The sequence below is a fragment of the Rhamphochromis longiceps genome, linkage group LG7, assembly GCF_057381845.1.
Source record: "Rhamphochromis longiceps isolate RC_006_pf linkage group LG7, R_longiceps_female_GT1.1, whole genome shotgun sequence".
Taxonomy (NCBI): Eukaryota; Metazoa; Chordata; class Actinopteri; order Cichliformes; family Cichlidae; genus Rhamphochromis; species Rhamphochromis longiceps.
Genome location: NC_140563.1, coordinates 26,432,737 through 26,451,215, shown reverse-complemented (window position 1 = coordinate 26,451,215; position 18,479 = coordinate 26,432,737). Strand labels below are relative to the sequence as shown.

The 18,479-nt window shown below is 44.0% G+C and overlaps 1 protein-coding gene across 6 annotated transcripts in view; it reads right to left on the bottom strand.

Moving 5' to 3' along the window:
- Positions 1 to 18,258, bottom strand: part of LOC146665417 (uncharacterized) — a 62,421-nt gene extending 44,163 nt beyond the window's left edge. Inside the window, exons 1-5 of one of the 6 annotated variants that reach the window (XM_085413093.1) lie at positions 17,843 to 18,251; positions 12,690 to 12,891; positions 2,658 to 2,701; positions 2,099 to 2,240; positions 1,427 to 1,524 (exon numbers count right to left, since the gene is read on the bottom strand). In XM_085413093.1, coding sequence (XP_085269219.1) covers positions 1,427 to 1,524; positions 2,099 to 2,240; positions 2,658 to 2,690 — 273 coding nt within the window. In that variant the 5' untranslated portion in view covers positions 2,691 to 2,701; positions 12,690 to 12,891; positions 17,843 to 18,251. Of the gene's footprint in view, positions 1 to 1,426; positions 1,525 to 2,098; positions 2,241 to 2,657; positions 2,702 to 12,689; positions 12,892 to 17,842 lie in introns of all 6 variants that reach the window. The other 5 variants (XM_085413098.1, XM_085413096.1, XM_085413097.1 and 2 more) reach the window with 5 other exon arrangements.
- Between the last annotated feature and the right edge of the window lie 221 nt (positions 18,259 to 18,479).

Here is an 18,479-nt window from a genome sequence, read left to right as displayed (position 1 = left end):
CACTTCTTCAAAACTCTCAATTTCTGAGTTTCCTTCTAAATACCAGCAGCTTCAGGACCCCTCTGTCTCTTCTCACTCACCTGCTCCCGGTTCAGTAGGAATGCTTCTGTGTGCTGCACACCACACACTGCAGTCATCATTCAGATACACTCCTACAGGCTCTTTGTCAAACCTGTCAATTGTCAACTCAAGTACATCTGCTCACATCTGCCTGTTTCCTCACAGGGATGTGTGTCACACAGCTTTCTGCTGCCCAATCATCATTCTTAAACAGGATGAACAAAAAAACATCACCCTCCATTGTGGAAACTGCAAACATGACCTGCAGCACACACTCATCACACACATGTCACAAAGGTGCCCCATGCTCCCAAACTGTGGTACCTATATTATTTTATAATATATATATTTTAAGAAATCCTTAACCATAAGATCCCTGAAACTGAATTTGTACTAGGTTTTATCTTGCTTGAGAAACAAAGTATGTTTGTTTTTACACCAGCCAATAGGGTACAGGTTTACTAGCATAGCCTCCTGACATCTGACCCACATTAAACTCATGGACTGAACACACACCCACAACCACCTACGCACACACAATGGACAAAAACAAACAAATGGCCAACTGTACCCTCATACACACAATAATAACATGGACTGAACCACCACTCACAACCACTTGCACTTTATATAGCCTCTGTACATTCTGTACAATACGATAATTATAATTCTACAACTGTTTACAACTGTTTATAACTTGCATAGTTCATATTTCTGTATAGTTTTCATATTTATATCCTGTTCATAGCCTGTACAAAGCTTGTACACCCACTACAGCCTGTACATACTTATAGTTATAGCATATTCATAACATACGGTACCTTCATATCGTGTACATTGTAACATACCCATAATAGACCCATATTTTGTACCCTCATACCTATAACAGACCCATTTCTGTAATATATCTATATTACTGCTAATATATATTTTGTAATATATCTATATTATGGCTAAAGTTAACTTTCTGGATGGATGCAAACTCTGCTCTGTCTCAGTCTCAGTGCACACAGTCTGAGAACTGAGTTGTTAATAATGTCCCTTGATGGAGGTTTCAGTCAGGTATACTTGTAGTTGTGGGTGGCAGTCATTAATAAGTAATAATCATATTAGAAATAAAACTGGCTCATGTGTACGTCAGGATTGTAAACAGGCCTGCCGCCTCACAGTGCTGACTGCTTTCTTCAACATATGAAGACGTCTGCCGCTCTCTGTTGTCAGGCACGTACAATCCAAACTTTAACACTCTTGTGCTCATATTGGAAGTGATCAGTTGCTGCAATAGTCTCACATCATTTCCATCCATCCCACCAGTCACATGACATCATGACAGGGCTGAACCAAAGGAGCTCTTTAATGCTGTTACCTGTATAAAGGAGAAGGTCTGCTGCGAGTGTGTGTCCACTGATCCATCAGGGCGAGCCAAACACAGTGTCACCAAGACCTGTTCACACACATTATGGCCTACACACACACACACACACACACACACACACACACACACACACACACACACACACACACACACACACACACACACACACACACACAGTCAGTTTCTGGCAGGTGATCTACATGCAGAGAACCTGATACGTGATGTGTGCTAATGTGTGATCTATGGGTGGAGTTGTCAGCAGCACATCAACAAAACCATCAAAATTATCACTCACTCACCAACAAGTTATCTACCTCAGTTCATCCATAAGACAATTAAAGAGTAAACAAATTCACTAAAGCATGAAGTATGAAGAACTGAGTACAGGAGTCTGCACTGTGAGTCTGTACAGATGGTCCCAGGCTCCAGATCCCAACCTAACGGAGCTCAAGTCTGGATTAGTGGAACCAACACAGGACTGCTTCAGTGGACGGTGAAAGCAGGAGGGCTCTGTAGCAGCTCCACTCATGTGAACACACATACTTTCATCCACCTGCAAAACTTCTGCACTCTCTGTTCTGGTATTTCAAAAATCCACTCAACCAGCCGCGCGAGTGTGAGTGTGTGCATGTGCATGCATGTGTACATGTGTGTGTGTTATACCTGGACACATGGCCTGCAGTGTGACATGACTCACTCGCAGTGTACTGCTCACGTGCCTTTGTGTAGACCCAGAGAAAATCAGGTAAAAGTCTGCTTCCTTCTCTTCGTCCTCATCAAGCTGCACTGTCAGCACACAGTCTCCCTGACAGAAAACAGTGTCACAAACATGGCATCGGCGATTGACTGCAGCAATGCTCACAGATTGCTGAGAGTCAGCAAACACTACCTCACATCAGCTACTCTATCACAGATGATAGATGGAAAAACAGACCTATAAGTTTGGAAAACGCCTGTATGGCTGAAGCTAGATGATGTTTTCAAATGGTATGGCCCCTGTGCTTCACAAAAGGAACCTCACTCGAAACAGAAATGATGGCATGTGACAGATCTGGGTCTGTGCCATCTGCTGACTGTTTGGTAGTGAAGTGTGTTAGCATATTTGCTAATCGGCTGGCTAGCTGGTGTTTAAAGTGCATTTGCCACACCAGGCAAGTTTAATAAGACATTCTAGCTCCTTTACAGCTCATTATGATGCCTTATAAAAACAACAGATACTTACATAAAGCAGAGCTTCCCGTGGATTCAGTTTCATGGTGTCAGACACTAGAAGAAGAGGCAAAGCAGAGATGTAACATTCACAGTGCCAGAGGAAATACACCAGGAAGTATACCAGATCTGCAACATGAAAGGTCTGAAACAGCTGAAGTGAAAAACAGTTATCTTCTCTTGAAAATGACATGCTAGGATGTGTTCGCTGACAAACTGTATTTTCATCATCGTCCACACATTACATACATGCTTGATGAAGCTGTCTGCAAAGACTGTAACATCTTGCCACCCTCTTACACACTGCTGCAGTTTTTTCAGGGATGTGCCAACTGAAACTCTGAACCAACACAGCACATAAAGGTACTTGCATTTAGTTTTTTTATATTCAGAGGCCAAGATCAAGGCAACACAGAGGAAAGTTGCTATATGCTGCATGCCAGTGAACAAGACATCTACTCACTGATCCACACCATGAGGATCATAACATTGGAATGTCATTCAGACTGGAGAAATGTATCTGTAGCAAAGGGAGGGAAGGTAATCAGACTGTACTACCAGAAGGCAAAACCGCAGACATTGAGACAATCCAGCACGTAACAGCAGGGTGCAAGATGCCAGGAGGGCAGGGCATACATGGAATGCCATAACCAAGGCCGGTAGTGTATACAGAAACATCCGTGCCGAGTAAGGCCTGGAAGTCAAAATGGGTGGTTGGGAATGACCGAACTAAGATTCTGTGAGACTTCCAGTTACAAACAGACAAACTGGTGATGGTTTACATTTTAGTCTAATCTAAACAAAGTTTAACACACACTGACACACTTCCACGTCCTTTCCTTCAAGTAACCATGCTGTATGTTCTGTAATAGTGAGATGTTTGCTCAGCCTAACCTGATAAGAGGGTTATGTTTGTTTTTCCAGACGCAAACATTAAATAAGCAGTGGATTCCTAGGAAGTGGAGCATGTGCGATATGTTCTTTCTGTGTGTGCGGAAAAAAGATTTTTATACTTCAGCGTATTATCTTATCTGTTTGAAAAGAAAAACACTTCTTAGCTGTGAATGTTTTGTCTTTGGTTTTTAATATGAGATTTTAGAGTGCTTCATACGCTTCACTATTAGCAGTAGCTGAATTGCTAGAATGAGCAGCAGTTTGAATGTCAGACTACAGGAGTGGCACTGTGACGGCAGCACCATAGTCTGGCACAGTCTGTCACTGTGCAGCAGCTGTGGAGACGTGCAGGTGGACAGAGTGTCGCTCAGCACATGGCAAGAACTTGTTGCAGCTTTAACTTGACAATGTAGCAGTCTGCATGACTCACTTACTGTTCAAACCACACTTATTACTGACAAGTGACAGAGACACAAAGCTGCATTCAGCTCTCGTACATGCACTGATTTGGTCAGCCCTTTCACAGACAGGAAGCAGGAAGTCAGAACGAAACAGGGGAATCCTTACACACCCAAAGGACAAGACTATTTCTCTCAGACACACAAACTCACAGACACACAGTCTTTGTATAACAGAGCTTTTTAGAGCCTCTCATTCATGAACTGGTGGGAGGTTTTATCATTACGTCAGGTACTTAACCAAGCTGTAAAGAATCCTGCTGACTGCTCTGTAGCCAAGACAGAAATCTGACATTTTGTCTGTTTAGCAAGGAGTCTTTTTCTCATTGGCTGGCCACAAACGCCAAGCTCTGTTTAACTCTGTCTTTGTCCAACGTCTGAGAGTTGCAGTGAAGCTGTAACATAAAGGAGGACATCAGCAACGCACACTCGCAGCTCTGCTGCATTTTTACATTCAATATTCAGTCTTGCTTGCAGCGATTAATGAGCTCTCACATTCCTGAGCTGAAGAGTTCTGCCCTGAGGCTGATTCATGCTTTCCACTCATGCCACTAGACTTTGGTACCTTAGTGGCAGAGTTCTCCTTTGCTGAACATGAACATCTTTAAAGTCACTTTTAAACTGTTACTCAAGAAATCAAATGACAGCTGTCTGTGCTTTCTATATAAAAGCAGCGAGTATTTCTTTAGCATGACAATTTGTGTGTCAATTAGGTTAGTGGGTAAAGAGGCTCGCTCAGTAAAGACTTCTAAGTGGCTAAACCGGATCTTCTTGTCTTTCTGCCTGCAAAGATAATCCTCACCCTCCCATGGATGGATGTATGCATCGTGTGAATGTGTGTATAAATCTGTGTGTGCCTGCTCACACCCCCCATCCCACAGCAGGGGCTCATTAGACATCAATCTGTTCACTGATTCTGCTCTGCAGCTGTCCAAGTACAGACTATCAGCTTTAATTCAAAGGGTTTAACAAAGAACCGAATCAACTCTTTAGGAATTATGGCCATTTTTACAGTCTCCCACTTCCAGAGGCTCAAAAGTAACTGAGCAGTTGATGACAAACTGATTCATGACCCATAAAAGATCTGGAGTCAGTTCTAAGTGTTGAACTTGCATTTGCCATCTGTTCACTGAAACTCGCAGAATGATGGAGAGGAAATGTATGAAGAAAGAAGATTATGATCTGAAGCATCCACATGATCTGTCAGCATGGTGGAGGGAGCATTATGGTATGGGCATGTACGGCTGCCAGTGGAAGCGGGTCACTGGTGTTTGTTGATGATGCGACTCCTGATAGAAGCAGCAGGATGAATTGTGAAGTGTACAGGGCAGCACTCTGCTCACATTTAGACTAATGCTGCAACACTGAGCAGAAAGAGGTTCACAGTTATCACCACAGATGATAACAATCCAAAACAAACTGCAAAAGCAACCCAAGAGAGACTATAATATATCATTTAAAGAAAAAAAGGGTAGACAAATCAGGTAATCTGTGTGTTCTCTGGTTTCTAGTAAAGCTGACCACATTTAAAAATCTGCACATTTCTGGATTTCATAAAGTCTCTTTGGTCGGGTAGACTGACACAGAGAACTTTTTCCCTTTTGGTGGCTCGGGCTTTAGTAACTATTATTTTGTCTGTGTCTATTAATAAGTGTGGACATTAACTTTAATAGAAAAGTCATAATGTCTGCGTTCATATCTCTTGGTAAATATGGAGGTCTAACACTTTTTCGGTTTGAGATTGTGTTGGGTGAGGGTCAGAGGGCAACAGTGGGCTGTAGAAGGTTAAATACACTGTGCAGGTTTAGAATTAAGAGTTAAGTGTTGTTCATTCGATTTCCTTTTTACACCTATTAGTATATTGGATCCAACTATGGACAGGTCACAGCAAAATCAGTCAAACAACAGATGAAGAAATTTACAGGCTTGTTAGATATGTGCAAGAAAAAAATGAATAAAAGGAAAAAGCATGTTAAAATGGAATACTGAAAATAGGGGAAAAGCTGCTCCTTTGCCAAATAATAGCTTACCAGTGGACTAAACCTCATGGGGAGAAGTTTTAAATCCAATATGTTCCTCCTTTGACTTCTTTGAGTTAGCACAAGACTCCCCAGATTGAAGAAGCTCTCCACAGGCACACTCGAGGGTATTGCTGTGTTTCATGGAAAGAGTCTATCCTGAAAAAGTTCGGGATCCTCAAATATTCAATAACTTCAGTGTCTGAGTGAAAGGAAGCAGTATCCTGCTCTTCAAATACAAAGAAGTCATTTTCAGTGACGCTGCAGGCCGAAGTCTGTCACTAAAGCGCTGCATCTTACTGCTCACTGTGGGACAAATGATGACAGTCAGCACTTTAGTGCTTCTCTTCTTTTACAATGTGGTTTTCGTCTTGATCGCGGACAACATAGGTTACAGTGGAGTAGACATTACACTGACAAGTATCCCATATCAGTGACATTCACATCCAAAAACTGACTGCTGTCTACTCCACTGTAGACAGCAGTCAGTTTTTGGATGTGAATGTCACTGATATGGGATACTTGTCAGTGTACTTGATTACTAAAATAACTCACAGCTGCAGTTTTATATAAATGGTTGTAATTTGTCATGGATTTTTTTAGGATTCTTCTGCTTCAGTGTTAAAAGCCTTAATAAGTCCCAACCTTAACAAATGGCAGGCTCCATACGGTCAAATTGTGTCCCCATCTAATCGTTCAGTTATAGCACATGCTGATGAGCGAGTTATCTGTTGTTACAGTGTTCTGTGACCATGGCAGACAGATTAACTATACTCTATAAATATTCTAGGCTTACAGACTGCATACAGACTGCTGCCCTGTGCTGCTGTTCGACGCCTTTGCAAGAGAAAATAAAATAAAAAACAGTTTCTGTGCTGTGTGCACCTCAATTCATTTCATATTTCCACGACGACCTTGGTGTCACCTACGGGATCCTATGACTGATTGGCATCTGGGGTCTGAGATGGACATAAACTGATTATCCCTGAAAAGTGCTAAGACCAACAACACTGGGATTTTCATCAGAAGACCACATTGTCTTCAAGGGTGAGAGATCTGAAGAAATTGTTATAATTTTGAAAAAAGAAAATTAGGAAATTGATTGTTTCTCTGTGTTCACACCTGGTGTAGAGTTCATTACAGGGCCGAGTAAACCCAGGGAGCTCAGCAGAACAACTTTAAATGACTTTCAAAAGGAGAAAGTAACCGAGGACCTGGTCGTCCTCGCTGTATTGACTGCTCCATCATATAATAGTGGAAAACAGTTTAGATTTATAGCCTATAGACAAAATGAAGGAAGATTCAGCATGAGGAAGCTAAATCAGCTGGAAGAGAAAGCAGATCTTAGAATACAAGAGGTAAAATGGTAAACAAACTGGTTCTTAAATAGTGGTTTTCTACTCTAGCTGAGCATTCAAAGCTCTTTATACAACAAGCCTCTTAAACACACTTAAAGCCATTCAAACAAGCACTTTTCCCCCTATGCTTAAGTACTTTCATTCTAATACTCAAACTCCAATGGAGCACAAGTTGAGGTTAGTATCTTGCCCAAGGTTATTTGGCATGCACACTGGAGCAGGCAGGGATTGAACCACCAACCTTCTAATTAGTAGATGAGCAGTGCCCTACAGTACGAAGCTCGTTCAACATATCCAGGGTATCTGTCATGGTCCCCGTGCCTGCTCGGCTGGCCCTGTGTGGCTACATGTTATGTTTTGTCTTTTCTCTCTCTCCTCTCTCTCTGCTCGCTGCCTGGGCGGAGCTCATTGTGAGCTCCCGGCCTCCACCACCTGTAGGCAATCACCTGTGGCTCCTCACCTTGTTTGCTCCCGCTACTTAAGGCAGTGACTGAGAGCACCTCGCCGCTGGACTATTGAGTAACGCTCGTCAGTGCTACTTTAGCCTCAGCCAGTTTTGAGCTCTGTCCGTGAAAGTTCCGTGCTAACTCTTGTTCTCTGTATGCAGATTTCTCGTGTTTGGTTTGGAGACTCTGGACGCTTTTCCCGACCCCGCTCTGCACCCCTGGGAACCCTGGCCCCCTTCTCCTTCACCTGTATATAGTGCACCTGGAGTGTGTAAATAAACCTGTTTTTCTGAGATTTCAGTCTGCGCCGAGTCCTCCCTGCTCCTCCGTGACAGTATCTTTCACTTATCTTAACACTGGCGATCAGGCTAAACGGTCATACAAAGCTGGTTATCAAATCGCTAAGCTAACCCAGGGTTAACTACTACCTACTACAGCAATGTTATCAAATGGCGACAAAAAATATCAAAAGGTTATAAAAATATACCAGTAAAATGCACAACTTCAGAGAAGTGAATGAAGCTTCGGAGCAGCTTAAGTCACCATTGTGATTTACTCCAGTAAGAAGTCAACCACCTTTGTAGTACAAAAAACCCAGGGTTAACCCTAAAACTCCAGCAAAGAAATAAAATTATTTTACTGAAAATCCCAAACCCCCTGGAAGCATTAAATGTGTGAAAGTATGAGTGAGAATGCAGGGACAGAAAGGAAGCTAAAAAAGGATAAGGGTAAAACAGATAACTCGTCTCTAGAGTTATCTTGATTGCATCCTTTCTTAGAAGTGTCATGGACTGCTATGTTCAAGGCAGAAATAGGACTCCAATGCAAACTGAGGGTTTAAATACACAAGAGGACATTAGGAAGGAGTGGAGACACCAGAGGAACAACACAGAGCTAAACTAAATCTAACTAATGAGATAAGGAGATGAAAATCTCAACACAACACACTTGACACAAGCAACTATCTGTGGTGAAGTGTGGTTTGTGGTTCAGCTGCAGGGGAGAGATGAAGCAGTGGGTTCAGGGTGTGGTGTCAGGGAGGCTGACCAGAACAGCTGATTTCCATTATCTTATCATGCCTCCCCTATATAGGTTGGATACCGAGAGCTGATGGGAGAGGTGTGTATGGTGTTGGATTGAACGGAAGTATGGCAGCTGGAAAGCTGTACGAGAAGACTGAGCAAAAATCCAATGTAAATAAACATACACGTACCTTGTAAAGTTGTGTGCGTCGGGTCCTTTGTCACACTTTTAAAATAAAACAGGAAGTAACTAACACTAAGACCAGGACTAAGACATACAAACTTGACGGAGCAAAACCTGACGTAACGATCCTCTTTTCTACCAAGACTAGCGACTGGAACATGGCATGTCACCTCTCTGGGTAGGAATGAGCCTCAGCTAGTGCATTAGGTTTAGAGGTACCGGGTAGATATAGTCAGGCTCACCTCAGTGCACAGTTTGGGCTCTGAAACCAGTCTCCCGGAGAAGAGCTGGACTCTGGTTCAGTTTGGAGTTGCCCTTGGTGAGAGGCAGCAGGCTGGGGCTCCGTTAGTCAAATTCGGATACAGAAGGAACAATGCGGTTTTCCGCCCGGTCGCAGAACACTTGAACAGCTCTTTACTCTCTCAAGGATACTTGAGGGTGCATGGGAGTTTGCCCAACCAGTATACATGTGTTTTGTGGACTTGGAGAACTCGATCCTTAAACAACCACTGCAAGAGCTTGGTCTGCATAACTGGCAATAAGTCGGACTCATTCCCTGTTTGTGTTGGACTCCACCAGGGCAGCCCTTTGTCACCAATTCTGTTCGCAATTTGACCATCGTGCTAAAGCAAGAGCTGAGCGTAAAAGCAAAACTGTCGATTTACCGGCTGATCTATGTCCCTACCCTCACCTATGGTCACGAGCTTTGGGTAGTGGTCAAAAGAACAAGATCGCAGATACAAGCGGCGGAAATTAGCTTTCTCCAAAGGGTAGCTGGCTTCTCCCTTAGAGATTGGGTGGGCCCTCCAGGAGGGGCTCAGAGTAGAGCTGCTACTCCTCCACATCAAAAGGAGCCAGTTGAGGTGGTTTGGGCATCTGATAAGGATGCCTCCTGGGCACCTCCTGAGTGAGGTGTTCCGGGCATGTCCCACCGGGAGGAGGCCCCGGTGCAAACCCGGGACACACTGGAGAAATTATATCTCTCGCCTGGCCTGGGAATGCCTCGGTGTTCCCCTTGGACAAGCTGTACGAGGTGGCAGGGGAGGTCTGTGCTTCTCTGCTTAGCCTGCTGCCTCTGCGACCCAGCCCAGGCTAAGGGGCAGAAAATGGATGGATGGATGGATGGATGGATGGCATGACCTTAAAAAGGCGGTTCATGGTCGAAAACCCTCCAAGGTGGCTGAATAACAACAATTCTGCAAAGATGGGTGGGCCAAAATTCCTCTTAATTACTGGAATTATTACTGCTAGTTTCACTGCTAGTTTTAAGCATTCCAACGTACATTATGTAAACTGCAGAAAACATACACACACTGCCATTGTATGTCAAACACATATAAAGACTGAAAAAGCATGCACGCGCACACGCACGCACACACACACACACACACACACTTGGCTCTTGCGACAGAAACAGAGAGAAGGACATGTTTCCACAACTTGTTGTAATTATGTGTTTTAAGACTGAATGCTGACTCCGGCTGTTCTTTCCAAAAATTTATGGTGAGCGCCTACCTCAGCTGGTGGTAAGCTATGTCTGGTATGGCAGGAATGACAGAGTAGCAGAGAGAGAGTGGAAGGAAGAAGTGAGGGGTGCTGTGCTTCACTCCGTCACAGACTTCCTCTGACTGCACAGTGGAGCTGCAAAAGGCTGGGCTCTTATCACAACACACCAGCTCAGCCACAGCCAATCAGCTGCTGCTTCTGGCAAAGCTCAGCCAGCTTTTAACCCACATTTTACAGGCTTTCACCTTGAATAAAATACCAAGGCCCAGATTCTAAGGACCAGAGGTAACAGCAGAGAATGAAAACGAACAGAACACTTTGAGAATTTGGTGTAGAAGATTAATGAAAATCTATTAATTCATTATTAAACTGTATTTGCTGATATCACAACTGCGAGACACACTGCACTTTTGTGCTGTTTTGATTTATCACACATCTCTCAGTAACCTGGTGTGTTTGGAGCAATCAGTGAGGCCAGACTGAAGACATGAGTCGCTAGGTCTATTCATTTCAGGCAGCTGCTGCAGGTAGTGTGGGGTGGTTGTGGTTGTGGTTGTGTTGTGGTGTGGTTGTGTTGTGTTGTGGTGGTGGCAGACTTTGGCCCTTTAGTACCAACTGAGATGTGTTTCAATCCCACAGCCTACCTGAGTATTGCTGCTGATCACGTGCATCCCAATGTATAGTTCCAGCAGAATAATGTGCTACATCTCAAAGCTCAGATCACCTCAAAGAGATATTTGCTGCGCTCAAACAGCCTCCACATTTACCAGATCTCAATCCAACAGAGCACCTTTGGGATGTGGTGAAACTGTTACAAATCTGGAGCAACTGTGTGATGGAATCATTTCAACATTGACCAAAACTCCATCGGAATGTTTCCAGTACACTGTTAGATGAGCCGGTCTAGCTACTGAGCTGCAATGGTGGTGAATCCTCTTACTCACACGCCCCAGTGACTCACTGGTGCACATTTTAGTAAACAGTTTAGTAAACTAAGCCTTGGCCCACATGAAGAGGTGGGCCTAGCATATTTCAGTTGTACACTTGTAGTGTGACCGCTGTCACAACCCAGCACAGATGTCACTTCCTCAGTTACAGCTAACTCTGGAAAAGTAATTTTGTTTAAGTAATGAAATATCTGAGAGAAGAGTGTCACCACTTTTCTAACCACAAAAATGCATAAAGTTATTAAAAATGAATCATTGAATGACAAATTAAGCAGCTAATAGATCTGTTCACTGGAACTCACAACACGAGGTCCATAAAGGGTTGATGTCAGTGCAGAAAGACCAAAAACAACTTACGAGTGACCAACAATCTGTTACATTCTTAAAAAGAAGCAACGCTCCGGGTGGCTCAGGAAAACCAACAGGCCTGGAAGTCAACAAAAACAACTAAAGTTCACGACTGCAGAATTATTTCCTGGGGAAGAAAAGCCCTTACAACATCTAACAAGAGAACTCCTGAGTGAATAAGTGTACAAGAGACGGTTTACAACAAGGTACAAGCCACTGGTTAGACTCACGAACAGGAAGGCCAGAGTAGACTTTTCCACCTCAGTGCTAGGAAAAAAAAATCAGTGGACAGATGACAGCCAGATTAACTTGTACCAGAATGATGTAAGAGAAAAGCATTGACCAGCTCATTATCTGTCATCATCTGTCAAACGTGGTGCAGGAAACCTTATGTTTCCCTGTTGTCATCATGTATGCCTGCCAGTGGAAGCGGGTCACTGGAGTTTACTGATGATGTGACTGCTGACAGAAGGATTAATTATGAAGTGAACTGTCACCAGAACAACTTACAAAGCTTTTGGTACCAAAACTTTGAAAATGCAACAGTACTTGTTTATTACAGGTTAAAGTTGATGTCAGCAACACATGTCTACAAGTGTTCCAGTCCATCGTTACACTCATTTAGTGGCCAGCCTGCCAGGACACGTCAAGATATTGTTTCTGAGTGTGATGTTACAACAAGGAGAAATATCAGTTTCATCACTTGTCAAAGTGTCTGTCTGTGGATCTCTCAACAACCAACCTTATTTAATCATTTTACCACGTACGGCAACAATATAGGAAATGTCAAGGCTATACTCACTGCAATTGTGCATGTCCTACGAGTCACTGTGCTTTCAACAGCATACTATATATGAAGCTTACCATGCCTGCTTCAAAGCAGCCGCGTGGACATGTTCTGTGCCTGCTGGGGTTTCCTCCGGGTGCCTCGTCACACATTCCAAAGACAAACTGGTGATTCTTTACTGGCCACAGGCCAATATGTGAGTATGTCCACAGCTCATCTCAGGGCTGTTGACCTGTCTAAGGTATAGTCCACCCCGTCTCTCAACCTCAGGGTGGGTTGCTGCATAGGAAATTTGATAGATGGTGAAGAGGGGAATATTATGCAATCTTTATATTTTGTTCATCATTCATTCATACTTGTGAACACAAGTCCAGACAGACACAGGAGAACTGGTTAATATATGAACTGACATAGTGCTTTTCTACTCTGAGCACTTTACTAGAAGCCTCATCCCCTCAGTCACACACATCCATACAAGAACTTTTGTTTAACATTCACACACGCACTCACACTGTAGTGGATGCATTAGGGGCAAATCAGGGTTCAGTATCTTGGCATGGATGGATGCTCCTTTTAAATACTAATAATATATACTCAGTTAAAAGACACTGGAGAGGTCTAAGCTTAACTACTCTTGTTCTTTGCTAATTATAAATTGGAACTACTCAGCAGCTATTTTTAACCGTGTGTATATGCCAGAATATTTTAGAATGACGTACAACATCACATTAGGCAGAGAACTGGACAAATAATTCAGTTTAAAGAGAAGGACGTTACAGCGTGTTTAGCAGATGAGGACATAAAATAAAAAGCACAGACTTTATGACTGTCTGTCAGCAAAGAGCACAAACATGGATGAGAGGTCCGGCTCTGGGACTCCAACTCTTTGACACCATCCACCTGTCAAAGAGGCCACGCCCACTTAATCATGCAGATTTTAAGCCCCTATAACTCCAGGAATTACTAATGTCAGTGTCACAGGTGCCGAGAATATATAGAAAGAATCGCACACAGACCGTGCTGTGAACATGTGTGCAGACTGTGGTTTTGGGCTCTAACTGACTGTTTCAGTGTCTGGAGCTTTAAATCAACCTGGGACTGCTGCTGCTTCCGCCCTCAGGAACAATGACAGAACGACAGAGAGACGCAGCCAATGGCAGCAGAGTTTTACTACTGCAGACAGCGCTGTGAAAAACTATCGGCCCCTTCCCGATTTCTTAGTTATTTGCATATTTGTCACACTTCCATGTTTCAAATCATCAAACCAATTTCCATATTAGTCAACTATAACCTGAGTAAACACCAAATGCATTTATTAAATGATTATTCATCAATTTAAAAGCTATCCTGGCCATGTGTGAAAAAGTAATTCCCTAACCCTGATCACTGACAGAGGACTGTGCTCGAGTGTTTGTGGTAACTGGCAGTGACTAACAAAGTGACTGCTGGGTGCATCTCTGGGACTATTGTGACCTACTTTTGTGGAAGTGGACTTCTGGGAGGCGCTCTTGCTGCTGGGGAAGAATGGCAGCAGTAAGATGTTCACAGCTCAAACTTTACACGCTGAGGTTTATGCAAATCTCACAATATGTGAAAATACAAGTGATTTAAAAAATCATCCTTGTACAGTTGTTATGAATCTTTATAAGTCATGGGTTTGGATTTTGTGAAGGCTTACACACCATCCATTACGTCTCTGCTTCACTTTTTATTTTCATGTTAGCACAAACTGGCAAGTATACGTGTCTGGGCCATTCAAGTCAAACTATCCTGACCTCAGATGCAATCACACAGCTGAGCTCTGGCTGCTGTCACTTGCAGGCAATTACTGTTGCAAAGATATTTATACATGTGCCAAATTCCACAGGGGTGACACAGTGGCTTCATTAGGAGCACAGATCAGCCCGCAGAATCATCACTGAAACAACAAGGCTGCACATGGACCGACTTTTCTCCTGAAACTTTGTTAGCTTTGGTAGTGTTGTGAACAGCACTAGTATGGTGACATGGCGGGCAGGAGAGCGTGCTTTCAGTGACATCGGCACTCTGATAAGACCACAGAGCAGACGCTTCTGATACCTTTGCCTTTTTCAGCAAAATGAAGCATGAGACAAAAAAGCCAAAAAGAGGATTTTAATGAGAGCTGTTCGTGTATGTGCCTACAGCTCAAAGCACCAACCTCTGTCTGTCCTGCTTCGCTATGGGAACAGTTACGATGTAGAGTGAGGGAGCTTCTTTTCAGACTGTTTGTCTCTATTACTGCTGCAGTCACAGCACAACATACAAGCGCTACGCAGGACCTCCTGAAAAACATCAGCCGTGCTCCGACAGTGTCGAGTTCACTTTAAAGACGCCTGAGAGGAAACTGTCTGCTCGCTGTGACGTCACAGCATTTTAATAACTTTTGTGTCTGTGCATTTCCTGTGGTCACTGGCACGAATTCATTCCCAATCTTGAACTTGTTTTCTGTCACCACCAGCCTGTGCTGCATTCAGGGGGCATCTGTAGACTGTGTACAGAGAAATGAAACCTGGGTTACACTCTCTTTGGAAACAAACTGAATCAGTCAGTGGGATCAGAAAAGCACAGAAATGGGCGACGCTGTGTTAGACTGCAGTAACAGCTGGGCCTGTGTGGACTGTCTGCACACAGTCATGTACGCCGGCACCTTCTGACATCTCATACAAGCATTTTAATTTCTACTTTTTAATCCATCTGAGAGAACACCGTCACTGGCCATCAACTTGGCTTTTAAGAAATTTTAGCTGCTGCTAACCAGCTAAGGAGCCCGAGAGAAACAAGATAAAAAGTTAGAAATGAAGAACAGCCAACATATCAGGGAGTCAGCTGTTTCCATCTCATGTTTTCTTACCGGCTGACCTCAGTATCACCTAGCTGCCTCTCCGCATGGTCTGTCCTCCTGTGGTTGGATGGACTCAAACTCCACTGTCTTGGACTGCAGCTGGAACATTAGTCTGTACTCTGTTCTCTAGTTCCTGTCAGCTTCAAGGTCACACTAACGAGAAAGTAAAGCAAGCAGCGTTCATCTGCATTATGTCTCACACAATCATTTATTTAAGAAAGCACACACCGCACTGCTGTGCATCACAACACCCAGAACAAGTACGACTCAGAACAACAAACACAGCGTTCAGAAGACATGCTAGCAGAGTGAGAGAGCATGACTCAACAGTAAAGCATGCAGCACTGGTTAACCCCACATAGCACGGCTGACTGCTGTGTGACAGAGCCACAGACAGACCGGAGAAACGCAACAGTGTGTGCTTCTGCCTTTTAAAGAGCCTGTAAGATAAAGCTCGAAATAGGAGTGCTTGACAGCCACATGTTCTCAAAGATTTCTGAAACATCCACACAGCACTCCGCCTGTCTGTCAGCATGAAGGAGGCCTGCTCATTTTGCAGATTCCCCGGTTTCCACACTTGATCTGAAACAGACAGACGATCCAGCTGCTCACTAACTGTGTGTGGAAGAGCAGCTAAGACCATGATCAATACGGTCCCTCCGTTAGGCTCTAAAGCAAGAACAGAGAATGTCCAACAGGAGATGTCACTGCTTGGTTCTTCTTCTGTGGTAAACCTCTTAACCCTTACTGGCTCATCAACAGATTCCCTCATCTGCCTTTTCCTAATCATGTTTAATTTGTCTTGATGGAAAAGGTGATGAGTTGAAGGAAAAGTCAAAAGGCAGCGTGAGCCGAATGTGAATTACATAAACACAAGCTCAAACGGTATAAAAGATGGACAGCTTCTTGATCTGAGAAGTGAAGCCAACATGAAAGTGGCTTAAAGCTGGTCAGCAGGGAACAACCTGTAACTAAAGCATGACTTTTGAGCCTACACAACTCTATGTGAAAGCAGCTCTCTAATGAAATCACAGGCTCAATCACACATTTTGGGTCCAAACAAATAACATATTAAATTCACTTTGTAAACTTTTGGTCATCTCAGAAGTCAGAAGTGACACATAAGGTGACAGACGAGCTCACGCAGGAGGCTCTGTGGATCTGTGATGTTTGCAGACGACATAGCTATTTGTAGTGAGAACAGAGAGCAGGTGGAGGAGAGCCCGGAGAGGTGGAGGTATGCTTTATATTGTAAGACAGACCCTACAATCATTGAGATCCACCTTCTAAAGCAAAGTGTACAAGAGAGGTGAAGAAGAGAGTCAAGGCAGGGTGGAGTGAGTGGTAATGAGTGTCATGATTTGTGAGAGACACACTGCAACAAGAAAAGCGACGCTGAGCTGGTTTGAACAAAGGATGCTCAATCTAGAGCTGCCAGGCAGGAGGAAACGAGCAAGAGCTCAGAGTGGATTGATGGATGCAGTGAAGGAGAACTTGCAGAGGTTGCGCTAACAAATGGAGGATGTTACATGGAGCAGGGTGAGATGCAGGCAGATGATGCGCTGTGGCGACCCTCTACCTGGAGCACTGACGCAGTGCCCCACCTTCAGTACATCAGCATGCTTCTCGGGTTAGTCCTCAAAGGAAGAGGGTGTTTTCTACCACTGTTAGAAGTGGTAATTAAATTTTTTTAATTTTCTGCCAAATGAATACACAGAAATGCACTGTCTGCAGTGCAGGAACAACTGCTTAATAAAGTGAGTATGAGCGATGGTGGTGATGATCTTTCAACCTCCGGGGTTGGAGCAGGAAAGGCTGGCATGAATGGAAGCATGCCTGTGCTGAGCAAGCAGCTCAACTGTACTGAGAGAGAAAAGCTAACAGCTGGAAAGAGAATGGCCAGATTGCAAAGCTCCCTCCCATCAGGCCTCATACACCCAGAGCATAGCTGTGTGTGTCAGTAATCAGCTCTTCAAAACCTGCATGAACTCTTTCATACCCCGTGTGACATCTGCCCAGCAGACTCCTGTTCCCTCCTCACTCCTCATATATTTTTACTGCACCTTATTTTTAAGCCTTTTACATTTTCCTAATTATTCTCTAATGGGTTTACTGAGCTCTACCGTACTGTTTTACTTTGTCGTATTATTTGTGTTTTTATAGTAAGTATTCTGTATTTTCAGAGGGCTTTTTCATACCTTACTAAGACGCTTTATGATATTTGCTTTCAGCTTCTCCAGTTTTGGAGAAGCTGAAAGCTGAACTGAAGGCTGACCGAGAACCAAACAGCGCGCACACACACACACACACACACCAGGACAAGCGCTTTGTTTGCGGACAGCTGCTCGGCTGTGCGGCTCTGCTTACCTCACTGCGGTGGTTTGAGGCAGAAATCAGCCTGTTGCTCCCTCACAGAGGCAGACACGGCTCACTGTGCTGAGCGGTTTCCAGGTCCATGAGGACGGAGTCTGTGCTGTAGCGTTTTCCTGAACTTCAGCTTCGAGTGAAATCACCGCGGAGACAAACAGCGCTGTGACGCACGGAACTGCTTTACTTTGAAGGGGAGCCTCTTCCTGCTGTACTCCGGGACCCTGAGCAGATTCGTGGATCAGCAATGAGCTGTGACAAGTTGTTCCAGCTCAGTTCAGTGGGCTTGTACACTGAGAATAAGCAGACTGCCCACAGGGGCACACATGCAGGGACTTGTGGCGATGAGCTCCTCAGACTGACCCCTCGTGGTACACGAACAAGAGTACACCAGAGCACACTGACCGCACAGTGTGCCTTTACCCAGCACAGTAACGTGAACACACACACAACACACGCTGTACTTAAGGATGGAAAATAAGCAGCAGAGCAAATAATATCGCATTGACTATGGCCGTCAATGTGATATTATTTGCTCTATGGCCGTCAATGTGATATTATTTGCTCTATGGCCGTCAGCTCTTTCTGGGACAGTGGCGCGGCTGCCCCTCTGTTGGTCTTCCTTGGTCTCTTGTGT